At 38.7% G+C, this 18,334-nt stretch overlaps 3 protein-coding genes across 8 annotated transcripts in view; 2 read left to right on the forward strand and 1 right to left on the reverse strand.

Annotated features, from left to right (window-relative positions):
• Nucleotides 1–1,908, forward strand: part of tprb (translocated promoter region b, nuclear basket protein) — a 22,855-nt gene extending 20,947 nt beyond the window's left edge. For 4 of the 5 annotated variants that reach the window (XM_034880370.1, XM_034880371.1, XM_034880372.1 and 1 more), the window contains exons 50-51: nt 461–556; nt 1,648–1,908. In XM_034880370.1, coding sequence (XP_034736261.1) covers nt 461–556; nt 1,648–1,697 — 146 coding nt within the window. In that variant the 3' untranslated portion in view covers nt 1,698–1,908. Of the gene's footprint in view, nt 1–24; nt 206–460; nt 557–1,647 lie in introns of all 5 variants that reach the window. The other variant, XR_004657758.1, reaches the window with a different exon arrangement.
• prg4b (proteoglycan 4b) lies at nt 1,500–9,729 on the reverse strand. Its single transcript, XM_034882153.1, has 14 exons — nt 9,448–9,729; nt 9,263–9,347; nt 8,779–8,895; nt 8,471–8,590; nt 7,899–7,982; nt 7,712–7,778; nt 7,103–7,320; nt 5,603–6,409; nt 5,007–5,093; nt 3,953–4,089; nt 3,593–3,749; nt 3,347–3,454; nt 2,797–2,925; nt 1,500–2,085 (listed from the first exon to the last, which is right to left on the reverse strand). The coding sequence occupies exons 2-14, from the start codon at nt 9,327–9,329 to the stop codon at nt 1,976–1,978; spliced, it is 2,208 nt and encodes a 735-aa protein (XP_034738044.1). The 5' UTR covers nt 9,330–9,347; nt 9,448–9,729; the 3' UTR covers nt 1,500–1,975.
• Nucleotides 9,730–17,580: 7,851 nt separating this feature from the next.
• The window catches only part of fcho1 (FCH and mu domain containing endocytic adaptor 1), a 57,331-nt gene continuing 56,577 nt past the window's right edge, over nt 17,581–18,334 (forward strand). For both annotated transcript variants that reach the window (XR_004658069.1, XM_034882684.1), the window contains exon 1: nt 17,581–17,704. The gene's annotated coding sequence lies outside the window, so the exon portion shown is untranslated. The remainder of the gene's footprint in view (nt 17,705–18,334) is intronic.

Here is an 18,334-nt window from a genome sequence, read left to right on the forward strand (position 1 = left end):
CCCCCCCCCCCCCCCCCCCCCCAGGTCACTTAGGTCCTATGACCAGTCACTTCTGGTCGTCCCTTGGGCTTGGCAGAAGCTCGGGGGCGACTCAGTTTCAGGCCCTAATCTGGGAACAAACTGCCCCATCACATCAGATCTGCCCCCTCTACTGAGTCGTTCAAAGCACAGCTCAAGGCCCTCCTCTTTGCTTTGGCATTTTAATGTACTTAAAGTGCCACTACTATTTGTCATGTTATAATGGCTCTTAATTTGTTTTCGCATTACTCATCAGTTTTATCTGGATCTCTGCCTGAATATATGTATAATTGTTTTTTGTCTGCGGTTGACCTGCTTTATTCTGCCTATGTTTGTTAAACACTTTGGTCAGCTTAAATGTGCTACAAAAATACATTTGACTTTACTTGACATAATTAGTGCTCAGTTCTGATTGCTGTTTTTTTTTTGTTTTTTTTTCTAGATACAAGCAGTGCTCCACCTAGACCCTCTAGACTCGGACACAGCAGGCAGCTGCAGCGCTGGCCAGAACACCGCGGCGGCCGTATGAAGAGAGGAGGTAACATGAAAGCACACATACAAATTGGGAGGTTATGGTGCTAACATTCCTCATGAGCTTGAAACTGTTCCAGGGTCACAGTGACTTGTGTATTTAGTCCATGGCTCATTTTCAAGGTGCTCGAGTTTGGCAACATAATAAAACATTCATAAAAACCTTTCTCCAATGAAAGCATCACGATTATAAACATTTGCTAGAGGTGTGACAATATCACTTGAGATTAAAATGTGACAAGACTTCTCGTCGAGGTAAAAATTGTCTCGTGATATCAGTCACAAGTTCAGAGCAGCAGCCAGTAGACTGAGTCTGACCTCTTATAATACATCCGGCTTTGAAGATGAGGCTGGCTTGGAACTCTAAATTAGCATAAAATATCCCCCGCCCATTCGCAAAATTGACTATTTGTTCACTTTTGCAGAGAGGCAAACCCAGCGTTAGAACGCTCTGTCACTCACGCCTGACTCATGGACTGCAGCGTGCAGTTCAGTGTGGCGTTAACTGGCACAGATCCCTCTTTCTGTCTTTTTTTTTTTTTTAGTAAGTCAGAAAGCAGAATCTATCTTTACTTTTAATCATATTAAACAGAAATGTTCTCCCCTCGTCTTAAAATGGTCTCAAATCAATACAAGAGCAGCCTACTTCCTTGTTGCGTTGTAACCTTGGTTTTCTGAGTCCTTCTCTTATCTGACGTTTTCTTTAAAATAGTGTCTTGTTCTTGTGACCAGTGTCTTGTCACACCCATAACATTTGATTATTATATAATGTGATTTAAGCAGGAATAGTTTCACAAAAGGATGCCCAAAACTTGTGGATTACAAGACAATGACGTCTCATTTAATTGAACATGTCTATAGAGATAGATCTATCTCTATATAGAGAGATCTGAAGATATATCTGAAATATCTCTGTTTCATTTGAATTACCAGTCATAGCATTTAATATATTTTGGTATAATTCAGTTTATTGTTGATGAGAATAGCAGAGGAAACAATTGTTTGACATTTCATACACGTCATACAGCCAATATATAAAATCTTTTTACATGAGTATGCAGGATTTGTTTAAACAAAAAACATTTTAAATCCCAACAGGTCAGGGATTTCCTTCTCGAGGTGTGCATGGGAGACGATTTGCGAGATGAAGCATTTGTCTTGACAACGATGACTTGTTATTCCCATCAGAAACACATTTTCCAGTCAGCGTGTGCAGATTCTGTGTTCAATCTTGATAATGTTCACTTGTTCTGAAGCCTGTTGATTTTAGTTTTTTTTTTTTTTATATAAATACCTTTTTGTAATGAGTCCATGCTTAAGCGGTGTGTTTTACGAAGAATGTAATAAACTTTAAAACTATGAGAGGAAAAAAATGCATTTGAGACAACTTTCTTTCATCAGTCATGTCACAGACATGTCATGTCTATTAGCATTTGAAAATGTTGTCGCTCTGAGTCAAATGTTGTTGCTCTGAGTTGGCTGCAGGAGTCGCAATGACGGGACGTTCACTAACCAGCCTCACGTTGTAGGATTTGGCTGCAAAAGAAACGGAATGGTTGATTAAGCATTTTAATTAATACATGGTAATCAGGATGTACTTTTTATCGTGTTAATGCCAGTTTCCAATTTAGTAAAACATGAAATTGGCATACAACAGAATCTCTTGCCGCGTCCAACGGTTAGCGAGGTAGTTATCAGGACGTTAACTTGGACAGCTTTTGGCTACAGCAGGACAACTGAGCAAAATGTTTGCTTCAAACTGTATCTAAAATAATTCAAGTGGAATCTTTTACTGTGGTTATTCCATTTGAGCCGTAGGTGAATGCACACCACCCCTTAATGACCTTAACATCTGCCTAATACCCCACCGCACACTACACATGGTCCTTGTTAGGCATTAGTCAGACGTGATGTGAATGAGGCCAACAAGTCTCACTGCAGACAATTGCGGACGTTCTTTTGAAGATTAGCAACTAAATATTGAGAAAGGAAGACATCTTTATAGACCAGTTTAACTTTTTATTTCAGGAACCAAGATTTGTGGGGAGCTAATCCAAAATAAGGCAAGGAGTTTTTGTTCTTCTTTAATGACTACATTTTGCCATTGATGTGCAGAAGATGGAGCTTGAAAACTTTATTTTCCAACACATTTCTTTAATACTAGACATATTTTATAAAACTACGTCCACTCCCAAAATCTGTTCTAAAGAGATATGACTACAGCCCGGGTGTGTATGGGTGACTTACATCTTGAGAATACATAGTATTTGTATCCCTCTGGCTCTCTGTTGCTCGGGATGGACACAGCAGCTGTGATGGTGGAGGGGAAACCTCTCCAAGATGTCCTGATGTTAACAGCTTGCCCTAGACGAGACACTGGGAAAAAAAATGAGTAAAATGAAGGAATTCACATAATAGTTATTTATAGAATATTTTAATTTTGACATTGCGTTAAATATCAGATAAATAACAGCCTTTCAACAGTAACTGTACAGAGGCAACTTATTTCCACTTGTTATTTACAAGATGGACCTTAATTACCCTTTAACTTCCACAAAAGCATGACTCACGTTTTCAGAGAACTGCATGTGTTGTAACTCAAATAAAACATGTTTACGTAAGTTAAAGTAAATCTGTTAAAATGCTCAGCAAACACCCAGTACGCTCATTAGTTACATTTATACAGGACCAAACAAATGAGAAAATTAAATGCAATCCATGTCATTGTTGATGTGAATTTACAAAATACACGTTAAAATAGTTCTTGTCCTGTACAATTTTTTTATTATAGGATTACCTGATTGTCTGACCATTCGGTTTGGGGCTGTGTAAACAGCATGCTTGACTTTCCTTCCACATGTTGGACTGGTGCCAAACTGGTATGAATATTTCTGAACAAACCCCCCTGGAAGAAACGGTCAAGAACATTTGCATGATATACACACAGTATTTAAATACTAGTATAAAAAATACATTGAGACAAATGAAATAAAGAAACTAAAAAGATTCTAATTAGCTTGACTCTGTAACAGCATTTTATCACCTCTCTTGAAGAAGTAAACTGATTCTCTCCTGCTACGGTACTGAGGCACAGACAGAGCAGCTGTGACGTGGCCCCGAAGCCCATCAAAGCCTGTTTCAATGACCTTTGGATAGTAGGGGTCCAACGCATCATTTTCAAATCTCCAGTACTGGGATCCCTGCAAAGATCACAACCCAAAAGATTACAACCTTAGAAAATAAGCGGGCTCAAGAGGAAATGTGGCATCAAAGAAGAGCCAAGATTGTGTATTTAACAGCAGAAATGTACCCTGATATAGTCTGAACCATCTCAGTAATAAAATTCCTCTAATTCAGATCTATCAAATACACTCATTGGTTTGGATGAGATGATTAAATGTACCTTGAAAATGTACGTTTGGCCTTGGCAGTTGCAGCGGGTGAACACAGTGTCGATGGGGGAAGGGACGCCCCACACTTGTGTGATGCCGCGAGCTGGACCAGGCACCATGTGTTGGTCCAGAATCCAAAAGTAGTGTCCTAAATAATAATAATTTTACATAAATGTGGTCCAATGTACAATATTACTTATAGGATCACCATTAGAGGTTGTTGTATTATTTATTATGTGTGAATTAGGTTTTATATTGTCATGGTGATATACATTGTTTATTCAGATTTTTAGATACTTCAGGTCATTACTTTTTGTAGTTTTTAAACTCTCGCAGTGGTGGAAGTATTCAAATCCTTTACTTAAAACTACCAATTCAATAATGTAAGAATACCCCATCATAGGTAAAAGTCCTATATTCAAAATTGTAAAAGTACAGAAGTGTTATCAGCTTCAAAGTACTTAAAGTATCAAAAGTAAAAGTACTCTTGATGTAAAACAATGATCCTTGTGATATTATTAGTTATGACATTACTGATGCATATGCATGTATGAAGCATTTCACTGTTTTAGATGGGCCAGTTGCAGCTAGTTTCAACTACTTATCATAGATTTTAAATAATTGTCCAGTGGTATCCAACCAGGGGCCGGGCCCCCAAGAAAGGATCTCAAGGTAAATCTGAGGGGTCGTGAGATAATTTATTGGATAGATTTTTTATTTTATCTCTTCAAACTGTTAAAATGAAAATCACTTTTTAATGGAACTCCTAACAACTCGTACACAAAGTATTGTATTTTAAAAATTCATCATAGTTTTTTTATGTAATTTGTTTTTTGCAATAAATGTAGTAAAAAAAATAAAGTGCAAGATTTCCCCATGAAATGTGGTGATATAGATGTATTGAGTATTGTAAAAAAAAAAAAAACTATCTCAGAAACAGTTATGTTGAGTTATACACTATATATACATACTTATATATACTTTCACTGCTCTCTTGTATGTTAATTAACTGGTATTTGGCTTAATGTGTGATACACTTGGATCAGCTGCCTGGCTTGTACTAACCTCTGAAAACCACGATTGTGCCGTTCCTCAGCGTAGTGACTGCACTGACTGGCCGCCCACTACACAGATTTGTATCGTTACTGTCATCTGAGAAAAAGGACATTTTGTGAGAAAAACATCTGTTTGGACAAACATAAGACAAAGAAACCATGCTGAGTGACTGGGTGTTATATGACATGTTGTGTTCCAGGAACTTTAAGGACTTGTTTCCATTCTTATAAGTATTTTAGCTATATTAAAATTTTAAAGGAGTGTTTAATTCATTTAGAGTGGGAAAATAGCCACCATTGTCATTTAATATATTGTAGCTACGCTTTGAAGGAAGTTCTGTTCACCCAGAGGCATAAAAGAAAAACAACTAAGCTCATAAAGCAGGCTGAGAACAGTAATAACTATGTCCCAGAAACTAGAGGCCTGTTTTTCAAGTGTTAAACTCATGTAAAATAAATGAGGTATCAACAGAGAATACGGGAATAGAAATCCGATATTCAAACTGCAATTTCCCATTTCAGAGTCACAGAATTAATCCTTCAGGCTATTTGTTTTCACTGGGTGTTGTGTTTAGAAGCCAGACCAACGGTAAGAACATATCTTACCTGCTTGGTAGTTTCCGGAATTATCTATGTTGAGAGTTTGTGCCGTGTCCAGAGGCTTGGTCTCAGGTTTGGAGATGGGTTTAGCCGGAGTCAGTTCAGCTGGAATTGGTTTAACTGGCAAGGAGCTGGATGGGTCAGGTTTGTCCTGGGGTTTTAAGGTGGACTCGGGTGTTGTGGGTTTGGTTGAGTCTGGAATGACATTTAGTGGTTTAGTGGTTTCTCCTGCTGTAACTTCTCCTGTCACGTCATCGTGCACTGATTCCGTGGATGAGGGTATGTGGGTTGTCAGGGCTTCAAGCTCTGGCAAGTCCCCGGGCCCTGCAGGAGAAACACTGGTGGAAGGATCTTCAAGGTCTGCCAGAGAAGATGAAGGGCTTGTTGTGACATTGTCTGTGTTTTTCTCAGTATCATCTGGCCCGGCGTTTGAAATGGTTGCCTCTGGATTAGGTGTCAGGTCCAACGTTGAGGCAGGGTTGGTAACCTGAGAGTTTTCCAGGACTGTGAAAGAGCCCTGTGTGGCTCCTGCAGATACTGGGGCCACAGGTGTGTAGGAGGCTGTGTTGAAAGGTAGGGTTGAAACATTTGGCTCATCAGGGGGGGCTACAGTTGCATCATCAGGAAGAATGTCATCCTCAGACTGTACCTCGGCCTTCCCCACTGTCTGGAGCTCTGGGGTGTTGGCTGTGGGAGGATACTCAGTTTGGGGTCCTGAGGTTGGACTAGGCTGGCGGGAGACATAATCAGCTGCTGTTGTGGGCTGAGGGAGAGTTGTTCCTGTCTCGGATGAGATGGTAGCATCACTTGCATCTGGAGGACAAACATGATTATGAATTCAACGGTATTAAGCATTTTAAGAAATTGGTGAACTAATGACAACTGTAAAGGTGTATAAGTAAGGGAAAAATGCTTAAAAACGAGTAGATAAACAAACATGTAACAAACGCAGATACTTTTATACACTGAATGGTTTTATAAGAATATAAATGACATTTATCCTTCAAAATGCAATTATTAAAACCTGTCGTAAAATATCACTATACAGTGGAAATATGAATTGCACAAACCAAAGACAAGTAAAAGACATTAGCCACTAAAAAAACTTCTTGTGGCTAATGTAGCTATTTCTATAAACGTTTATTTAGAATAGGATTAGTGAGAGGAAGAAAAGGGATTTATTTCAAGCAATGATTTTAATAAAGAATTTAGGAATTTTAATGTAACATGGCCCTTGTAGTCTCTAGAATTGGAGACCTATGGGAGATTTTGAATTGAGATGCAAGACAGCGCTCTGCCACCATCATCAAAACATGAGGGGAATATCTTTTGGAACAATGTTGTTTATCTTCCGGTATAGGTAATAATATTTGAGATGCAGAGGACCTTTGAAGCTGTTCTGGCAGTTTGTGTTGTAACAATATTTTACTTGGGTTCTTTGTGTTTTTAATTTAATTTGCCACCCATCTATTTGTGCCTGCCAGGTAATCCCTGCACATCACATACCTGGGTTCTCAGTGGGGGCTTCCTCGATGATGGGGTTAAGGGTGGGGCTGTCGTTGGTCTGTGTTGTTTTAGTATCTGAGAGAGTCGTTTGTTCGAGAGAGAAGACCGTAAACGACTCTGTACTGAACCCCAGAGTATCTGGCTTTTTGTGTCCAGACGGAAATGTCACGACATGTCTTCCTCCTGAGAGAGATGCAAGAGAATCTCCTCCCACAAAACTATTCCAAGCCAACTAGCATATTAAAACACTGAATAAAATGTTGTGTCATCCTTTCTTGGCTTTATTTTGTACTTTCCTCACTTGCGACTGAGCCTGTGCCCGTAACACTCCCACACACTCATGGCAACACTGCTTCCTTGTGTTTCTTTTGGCCAGTGGGGCTTGTGCTCTTGGCTTGGCCCCCAAAGCAAACCACAGCAACAGAGCCACAGTGTGGTAGTCAACCGTAAACATATTCATGTCGTTTTCCTGACATATGCCTTATTGAATCCACTGAGTTCAGCTCATGTGGATCACTTAGGTAATGAGCATTAGTTTCTGTCATTGGAGTAGCAGTTATTCAAGATGTGAAATAAAGTTTTGAAGCGTTCTTGAGTCTACTTCAAAACGCATAGTCACCTGCATTGTTTCCCTCGCTGAATGTAGAAGGCTCTGTTGCTTCATTCAGTGTTGGCTCTGTGGAAATATTCACGAATAAAGGTTTGAGAGTTAATCCTTTACAAAAACAGTTTGCCTTAAATCCTATATTACTCAAAATGTCGAGAGAAATCAACCTAATTGCCAATTTAAATATACCTTTTGGTTTGTTATCATTTACATTATTGCATGAATTAGTCTTCACTGGTGCTGTTGCACTGGCTGCTCCACTGAGTTCTTCTGTGGTAATTAACCAAGACAGAAAATAATGTCAAATTTAACCCAATGTATTTTTGCAGATTACTGCATGCATTGCATGCTACTCTGCATGCGGATGGCCATGCCATGTCAGATTAATCCTGGCTTCACACACCATGCGTGCACAAATAGTAATCTTTGGGTCCTTGAAAAGCACTATAAAATTTCAGTTTATTATTAATCTGATATGATAATTGTTGCATAACAGTCCAACTGAGAAAGGTGGGGGGCTGACTTTAACATGCAGTCATGCGGTCACATGGCCATCACTGTATTTGCTGATCATGTAGGACCATCATCACCACCAAATAGCCAAAGAAGACTCCAAAGATGTGTGACCACTTCAAACTTAATCAGGACAGCAAATATCATGGTAATGCTACTGAGGGTGAAACTGTGAATGGCATCTGTTGAGGCTAACATGCAGAAAAACAACAAACACAATCATGCTGACTTTATAGAACAAGGCTTACCTTCATCACAGTGCATCTTGTGATCTGGACAACACTGTTTGAACTTAGCGCAGTCAGAGTCACAGCTACACAGCCGGCCTCTTTTAAAGCCTTCTCCACACCTTCCTTTACATGAGTTTTCTGTTGCACACAAGCACAACAAACTCTTACGATAAGACTAAACAGGGATATAAATATATTGTTATTCATTTGCCACATTCAGGCAGTATATGAAAAGTAGCTCCCTTTAGGGATGGGGATTAGGAACATTTGTAATAAATAAAAACATGACACATAAAAACAACATTTGATGATTATAAAACTCTCACTTGTGGTGCATTGGGATTCAAAGTCTTTGCAGCACTCTTCATAAGACAGGCAGTTATAATCACACTGGCACGTGTAACCCCTGTAGTACTCAACACCACATCGACCTTTACAGCTCGCTGTTGTATGAGAAATAGCACATGGAAAAAAAGTATTAGAGAGGGATATAATGGCATCTGTGCGCTTACATTTTGCATCACATAATTTCTGTCCCAAAACATTGTCTACTTGAGAACATGTGTGAGTGTGTAAATAAAACCACTGTGCCAGAAATTGATTTCTGAAGTAGTGACAAATACAGAGACATGCCTCTCATATTAATAATTAACAGAGTAAACATGAACAAGTACAAGAACCAAAACACATTCCAGGAAAGTCCTTCATTAAAAAACAAATTTCTGGCAGTCAGAATACTGAAAATTGCATTAAAGTTAAATATTTTTTCTATCCAGTAAAATACTAACATATTTACTAGGTTATACTTACTTTGAGCAGCACTAAATGTGAAGACACACGCCAGCAAAACAACAGCACAAGGTACAGTGGAAGACATCCTTCTGTAAATTTGAAACTATGAGACACGAGACACACAAAAATAAATAAATCAGAGGGCATTCATGATCAGGACTGAAAATCCTAAGAGAGGAAAGAGGAAATAAAAGGTAACCTACCTTGTCTTGAGCCTCTGTCAGAATCCTGTTAAAGGTTTGCCTCGGCTGCTTTTAAAAGGCTGAGAGAGACCGGCTGACTTCCCGTTAATTGGCGGATCCGGTCTAATTAAAATTGTGATGATCTCACAGGCTGTAGGGAGGATCCTCCAGACCAGACCAGACCAGACCAGACCATAGGTCCAGACATCTAGAAGCACATCAACACAATCTGTGCCAGACAGACAGCTGACTTCACATACTTCTGAGCAACAGGAAAAACAAAATTGGTTGACTTGCCATTCAGTCACAAAATAAGTGGAGACCTTCACATTCTCACAGACTTGGTTTGTAAAATCAATACCACATGGACAGTAGGTCAGCAGGGTGTTTTATTGTTCAGTCTTTGAGAGGAAAAGGGTCCAAAAAGAAAGATGATGAAGAATGATTTTCTTAAGTAAAAGTAATAACACACGATAAAGATACTAAATTACAAGTAAAAGTATTAATGTGTTAACTTACAGCATTTTCTTTTAATAATGTGTAAATAATGAAAAGTAGTTAATATTTTTCTCATTGCTTCGTTTTATATTGTCATCTTACTAAGATGTAGAACAGTACAATTTATCTTGAACTGTTTCTGCCTTTCCTTTGGTTTTCCCTGAGTTTATTTAATTGTTAGTGTCCTCTGCCCGTAGACACAGTAGGGACGTAGCACATTAAAATATTTTACCCGAGTAAAGTACATATTTTCAGCAAAATGTACTTTAAGTATCAACAGTGAAAGTATTTAATTGGCAGAATAAGCCCTGTTAGATTACTGTATCATATTATTGATGCATTAACATGACAGCAGTACTTTTATGTTATGGCTAATAAAGTGGAGCTAATTCCTGCTGCTTCATATACTTTTGATCAGATTATTCAATAACAATGCACAATATCTTATAAATTGATCATATGTTTTTGTATGGAAAAAATATATATATGTCTGAAAAATATTACTGTTATAATAATGTAGTGGAGTAAAGAATTTGTCCCTGAAATGTGTCAGACTAGAAGCTTAAAGTAGCATAAAAAGGAAATACTCAAGTAATAATAATAATAATGACTATATTCTGGACACAACTGGTAGGTCCATAGTACATTGAGGATGACAACATTTAGGAACATAGCAATAAATATACAGTACAATTCATGTAAATTAAAAAAAGGTCACAAACAGGAGCGCCAATCTCTCCACAGTCTAGATGAATACCTGACATTGCTAAAAATTATTGTGGGATAAAGCTTGTATAATTCTGTTTTCTGAGACAGACATACTACTCATGTATTGATAAATTAGGTTTCTTATTAAGGCAGAACAGGTAGGCACACCAACACTAACAAACATTGGACTAGCACTACACCATCTTGGTTGTTTTAGAAGCAGTCTCGTGACATCATTATACGCTACATTACATCTATGCATGTTCTTTTTCAAAGGTGGGCAGTAGATAGTGTTGTACAGAATTTTTTGAATAAAGCAACCTTAACATTAGCAGAAACATGCCAAATTACGTGCAAGCACATGAGCCTGAGCTATGTCTTGCAACACTGTCTGTCAATGTCCTTATCATCTGATAAACCATTAACAATATGATGGCCAAGATATTTAATCTCATCCCTTACTTTAAGGCCAGTACCTGATAAAATGTCAGGAAATACTAATTTACTTCTAACTAAAAAACTTCTTTACTTTTCATAGAAATGCTTCCTGGCAAGTTTAAGTGATTTCACAATTGATTCATATAGAACGGATGCACTACTATGTTGTGAATTCTTACAATTATTATCACAACATCTTATGGCCTCTTTTGGCAGTGCAATGTTTCCCAGCAATCCATCAGTCTTAATATGATACCTCTGGAAATCTCCCATGGTTAATTTAGTCCAGTCTAATCTTCCTGTGTTAATGTTTAAGCCACAGTAAGTAAAATTGGTAGAAGTACCTCAAGATTGTACGCACAGTATTTGAGTAAATGCACTTTTTACTGCTGAGAGGGGCGTTGTATGCAACGGGCTATTGATTGTTACTATATTCATGGTTTTGGTCGTGAACAAATATTTTCTAATATGGTTTATAGTTAATGAGTTTACGTCCACTTAAGTAACCTGGTTACTGTTGGCTATATGCACTAACCCTTTAGTATAGTGTGACCTTATGGCAACCAGTTCATTGACCCTGTTTGTTCCTAAATATATTCACCATTGCAGAAATTACAGCTATTGTTCTGTGAGATTTAGTGTGGCGTAGGTCTGTTTTATTCTGTTCTAAGAATATAGAGGTATCTGTCTGTGCGTATGTCTATTACTTAACAGTACTACAACAATTATTCACATATAGATTACCTACATTTAGCTGTGATTTGTTCTAAAGTTGACAGAATTACAGTAGGGCTTGTTGCCTTATAGGGGGGCAGTATCCCTTTTCACTATACAAGACTGAACACTGTGTTTATGTACCTTTATAATTTAGGGTTGGACTGCACTGTGGGTATTTTGTGGTTGGAAGTGCTGATGGATCATATCATGCCTGTGGTATTTTCCTATCATGTCATGGTCCAGTTACAGGAAAAGCGCTCATTAGTGCACTTGTGTCAATGCAATAATGATAACAGGATCTGGTTGAAATGACTGGGCCTAACAAACAGAAGCATTAAGGGTCAGCTACTCCCCCACTACAGCACCATGAAAAGAGGAAGTATCAAGCCCTTGGCAGTTTAAAATAAAGAACACGGACCAAGAAATATATGCCATGCTGAGAAGTTGACTGGGTCAAGTTGAAAGCTTAGGCAATAGAGTGGAGTCAGTGCGCCCCCTAGATGTCTGCTTTGCAATAGTTTGACATCTAAAAGTTCAAGAGAAAAGAGTTTCTCTCACAGACATAAGCAGTAAGCGGTATCCCGGATCATCTCCCTGCTGGCCAACAAGCCCACAGAGGGCTCACACCTAACACAGGGGACAGCCAACAAAACACAGTTATATCACTGAGACAAGTCCCAAAACCCTTATTACCACAGATGGATGTTGTACACACTGGATCTTCCAAGGACATGAGAGGACCCCTGAGGGAAAAGTCAGCTTCTTTTTCTTGATCCAAAACTGTGTCTGTGCTTTGTCAGCAGTAAAGGCCATTTTCTGTCTTGGCAGCTTTAATCAGCTAGCCTGCAGGGAGCCTGATGAGAGGCAGAAACACACAGACACACAGGAGGAAGCCTGATTCAGAGTATGTGGGTGCACACATTGGGCCTCAATCAGTAGATACATTTTGATCTTGCCATCTTCCAAGTTGAATAGAGGCTTAGTAACCTCTGCAAAAATGAACATGAATTTGAGTTCAAAACAGGAAATAAGACAACAATCATCAGAGGACAAGCCCAGCAATTTGTCTTGTGCAACTCTTTTTTTTAGTTTAATTCCTGTTCAGTTTTCATGCTTAATTAGACAATCAAAAGAAGGCTCACACAGCTGTAAAGTGACCCAGCCATGTAAGCCCTCGATCTGGCATCTGATAAATTTAGATGAAATAATGAAAGTCTTTGTCACAAATATATTCGCAAGCGGCGATTTGCGGGTTCAAACCTTTTTTTCTCAATAGCGACTTCAAAGTAATTTCACACATGTGGTCCAACGTCGTTATAAAACATATCCTGCAAGCTTTGTGACGATTGGACAAACAGTGCACTTTGTTTTAAATGCCTACAACTGATTTGTCAAAAACATTAAATTTCATTTCGGTGTGATGTGTAGCTGAGTCCAGCTCACGGCAATTTGACAAAAGAAGATAACACAAAAACAATTACTAATAAAGCTGCGAGCTGCGATTCCAAGCTCAAATCTTGATTTGCCTCATTCTACCAGTCCAGTTATTGTGCATTTAAAGCGGCCCTAGTGGTCAACTTGAATGTGACCTGCAGTGTATGTGTGAGGTCAGTATGTAGACATTTCCTGGAAGTTTTGTGTTGATTGGACAAACATTAAGTAATTTATAGCCTGATTTGCGCTAAATCACCTGCAGTTTGTTTGCATTAATAGCGCCCCCTGGTGTTCAATTTGAATGAAACCTTGAGGGCGTGTTTCAGGTACTTAAGAGAACATTACCTGTGAGGTTTGTGATGATTGGACAATGAACATGTGATTTATAGTAAAATGTGTGAAATGCCACTCACCTGTCTTGCGCTTGTAGCGCCCCCTAGTGGCGTATGTGTATCAAACTGTCTGGGTATCTCTGGGTGCACTTGTCCGAACATACCCTTTGAGTTTTGTGATGATTGGCCTTACAGTTGCTGATTTGAGTTAAAATATGTCCAGAGCCAAGCCCCTTTCTTTTGTCAAGTTTATTGGTCATTAACTTGAAAAGTAATTTAGATATGGACATGTTGTATACAGCTTGAAATAAATTTGATCCATTGATGATTCACTGAAAATGTGGTGGCAATCAGAGGTATGGTGTTGGAGGAGATCTCAAAAAATGTGTTTTTAAAAAATTCAATTTTTTTTTTAGATCACATTAAGCTGCACCTGTGTGAGAAATTTCAAGTCAATAGGACTTACGGTGTGGGGGGCGTGGCGTTTCAAAGTTTGCATTTGAAGCCTTAATTACAGCGCCACCATGTGGCCGATCGGGTTCACATTTCTACAGCTGCATACGCACACCATTTCCAGTTTTTGCCCCAACTTTCATGGTTCTAGCTCAGTCCAGTTTACGGAAATTTGAGCCGGGCGGCAGACAACAAATAATAATAGGCCTAATAACTAAAACAGAAAAACATAGAAGGGTTCTACAGCTTCACGGTTTGAACCCTAATAAATTGTTTACAGTGTATTAATAGGGTAAATCAAACGTGATCACAAAGGCCCTTAAGACGGAGACAAATGAGATCGTATCTGCTGGTACATAAAACAACACCCCCACAGCATTAGGAACACCAACAGGTGACGGACTTTGATGATATTCGGCAACTCATTTCATTTTACTTGGAAGATTTTTTTGCCATGGATTAAGGCTCGTTCTCCATTTCATTTGAGCAGATGGAAGGGACGGACACTGCCAACAGGCTGTTTACAGAAAGATAGAGTTTGTATATATCGACCCAGCTGGCATTTCCCCCTCCTGTCATTTTCCCCTTTGGAAAAGTAATACGTAATGTGAAAATATAGTAATAATAATAACATTACGTAATAATAATAACAATAGTAGTGATATAAATCTTGTTTCGTTTATGTCTTGGGTTTATTCAAACACTCATATAAACTCAGCTATCTTGCCTTGTGACTGTGTTAAAATGTCATCCTGGTTGCAGGTCAATGCAAGTCTGAAGGTGGAAGTTGATAATCTAACCATCTCAATTACATTAACAGGAAATGTATTCTAACTATAACCTTGTGCTATGATACCGCACTGTCTTTGACATGTTCTCCTGCTGCGCTGTCTTGGTTTTAATATTGCATCACATCAAGCATCTACACCTCCAGCAGAGGTCTCTCACTGCTCACGTCTTTGATGTGCAAGAGCATCTGAAACTGCGTGTGAAGCCGGAAGCAGTGAGTCATAACAGCTGTGCTTGTGTCAGGGCTCTCTGCGCCAAAACCAAGACACCAGTTGCATTTACCCACATAGAGAGAAAATGCCCACAAGTATACATTTCAAATAGTAGTCTTTTGTCTAAAAAAAATGAATCTGTACATTTTTGCAGATATTTAGCACAAACTACTTAATCTAAATCCACTACATGGTTGCTGTTGAACCAAATACAACTAAATGTCCATACCTTTGCACAAAATCCGGCTACTGTATTTTCCTTTATTTATGCCAAATAGCATTAAACAAAGCGGATCAGTTTTTGAGCCTTGTCTTTATTAAATGCTGTTGGTCTTTTACAGTTCAAGGATGTTAAAATAACTTGTGACCAGTTTCTAATTCATAATCAATCTTATTGTTTTCTTTTGTTCCAAAGTCATTATGTAAGGGCTCCATGTGTGCAGCACAGCACTGAGACAGATCTGCAGTAGGGCGTAAGGGATAGAAACAACCTTGTCTTGTTCTGTCTGCTGAGACCTTTAGACAGACTCAGCTGTTGATGCAAGGCGATGACGCTCTGCACTGCACCATATGTTTGTTACAGGCTTCATTGAAGGACTGATGGAGAAAACAGATTCATTTCTCGCTATTAACATGCACCTCACCAGTACTGCTGCCCTAGCTTCCTCCAAGACTACTACTCTGATACGGATAAGGAGGTTGGCCTGGAGGTACATATTTTCCTGTCACTCACCCCTGAAATGTAATCTGTACAAGTATGGACATGCTGTCTTATTATCCTTCAAGCTGCAATTCTATCATATGGATCCATTTGGTGAATTGCAGGTTACCTTTTTAACATACATGTACTACTGCACTTTAAAAACACTGTGCTGTCCCGTTTTTTAAATGTTTCTGGTTTTATATATTATAGTCTATGTATTCTTACGTACATCTGTATGATTGTCTTTTTCTAATGCACTGAAAGTTGCTAGTGAAGTTTTATTTTTCATTTTCTTTATGTATGCAAGTACACATGGAACTATGACAAAGAAAGTATCTGAAATGTATTTTGACAGCATTAAATTACTACAGTTCATTTTATAGGTACTACTATGACCTGCAACTCACACTATTAATGGTAACCTGGATGTGTGTAAATTACGTGCTTCCTTACTGCTTATATATGCGAGTGGTTATTTATACATTTCTTTGTGGCCAGCAAGCAGGATACATTTTTCTTGGTCAGAAATATCACCCCCCACAAATCATTAACTATTATTCAGACTGAATGTGGCATTATAAAAGAAAGCAATACTGCAGCTATGCTTAACTTTTAAGGGCGAGGTAGCAGTAGGAGTAAAGAGTAGCTGAAGGACAATTCTTTCCCAAAGACACAAAAACAAGATATGGTGTTGTGGTTATAAATTACAGCTGTTGTAACTGTATGCAAAAGGTAGCCTATGTCCACGTCTTTCAGTAATGGTAAATAACAGGGTCTATTTAGTGCCCCAAGAGGCCTGACTGCTTGGAGAAGTCAATATGATAGATGAGCATTGATTGAGAAGCTTCGTTCCTTTTAGTCTGCCTTTTTAACCCCTAAAGCCTCAGTGAACCACCAGTGGGTTAGTCATACAAACATGATATGCAGCCAAACATTGCTCACACACAACTTTATTTTAAATTCTCTAAGTAGTTCTATTTGATGGTGCACACATTAAAAAACATTCACAGTCTAGAGTTTGAATCAATGTACGTAAGTTTCTTTAACGAGGAAAATATGGATAAACATTGTTACATGGGATTGCAACAGATGGCACACGGTTGTCCCTGCTTTGGCTTTTGAATTCAGATCAAAACAGCTAAACTGTCTGCATAGCGCACGTGACAGTGTTTGCATTGACAGGTCTTTGAGCAAGCTTAAACGCTCTAAACACCCTCACAGGCATTTAAGTTAACTTGGCTGATTAGACCTCTTCCCAGGACTGTGTGGACGAGTATGGACTGTGATTAATGGACATCTTCCGGTCTCTGTTTGCTTTGTTGCACCTGTGACGGTAGGTCAGAACAAGTGACACCTTTATCGTTATTGGTAACGTTGGATGAAGATTTGTAATCTAATAAGTTCTCATCAAAGCTCTGGCCCACCTTCAAGCTGGGCAGCGGGCTAATCAGCCAGAATAACTGAAAACACCTGTGTGGATGTTAATCAAAAGCTTTAAGTAATTATCACAAATAGCTTCACTGAGGAGTTGAAACAAGCAGATTTATAATATAATATTCTAAGACAGAGAGAGGCAAAACAATGGATTACAGAAGTTAAATATATTACTAAACGTTGCTTACTCTTTGTTTCTTTTCCCAGAAAGACATATTCATACAGAAGTCATGTCCATTAGGTCCCTTACATTTCACTTCTACGTTGTGTATTTTGTGGGCGTCGTCCTGGAAACACATATCCAATAGACTGCTGTTATTCTCATTAAGACCCGCCTTTTTATGGTTGCTATGCCTACTACGCGTTTCTCTCTGATGGACGGAATGATTAGCCAATCAACGTAGAGCTGGGCGGGCCTTCGTGCGCACACGAAACTGCCTGGTGAAATTTCTACTACTATGTTCAAACCGCTCAGGGTGCATTATAGTGTGGGACTGTAGCTGCCGAAAGGACTGGGGATGGAAAATGTACAATAAACGCTATTGGAAAAGTCTATACAGGTAATGCATTATTCCTTGTCTTCTTTTAACCTAATACTGTTACACTAATATAATTGAGAAATTGGCTCGAAAGACTGAGCTAATGCTAGGCTATTAAAAATATCGAGTTGTTCATGCATGGCTGTGACATTGTTGAAATGAAACTGGCAGCAGTAACGTTAGTAGGCACGTTTGTTTGACATATGAACGGAAGGAAATTGTGCTTACATTGAACGAGATAAGTAAATGCACGAGTTTAAAATATAAAGTAAATCCAGAATTTAAACTTTAGTAAAACAGTGTTTACTTTCACAAGACAAAATAGATGTCCATAGATGGATTCAGAATTAGCATCATTTGCTATTTGGATTTTGAGATTAGTCCCACTGACATACATTAATTTGACAACGGCTCCCACTCAGTCAGGGGATATTTCTGTCTTCTGATTCTAACATAGTCATTTTTGGAGCTGGATGGTGGATTGTTGGTCCATCAGTTCTTGTGCGACTAAGTAACCCTGGTCAAATGGTCATTCTGCATCCTAAAACAGATTTTTTTTTGTAATGTGGATATTTACTAGAGAAGTTTGTAAAATCACGTGAACATATGACTTGAGCCCTGCGAATACATGGTTTCTGAGGCTTATATCCA

Source organism: Etheostoma cragini, chromosome 9 (assembly GCF_013103735.1).
Source record: "Etheostoma cragini isolate CJK2018 chromosome 9, CSU_Ecrag_1.0, whole genome shotgun sequence".
In the NCBI taxonomy this organism is placed as follows: Eukaryota; Metazoa; Chordata; class Actinopteri; order Perciformes; family Percidae; genus Etheostoma; species Etheostoma cragini.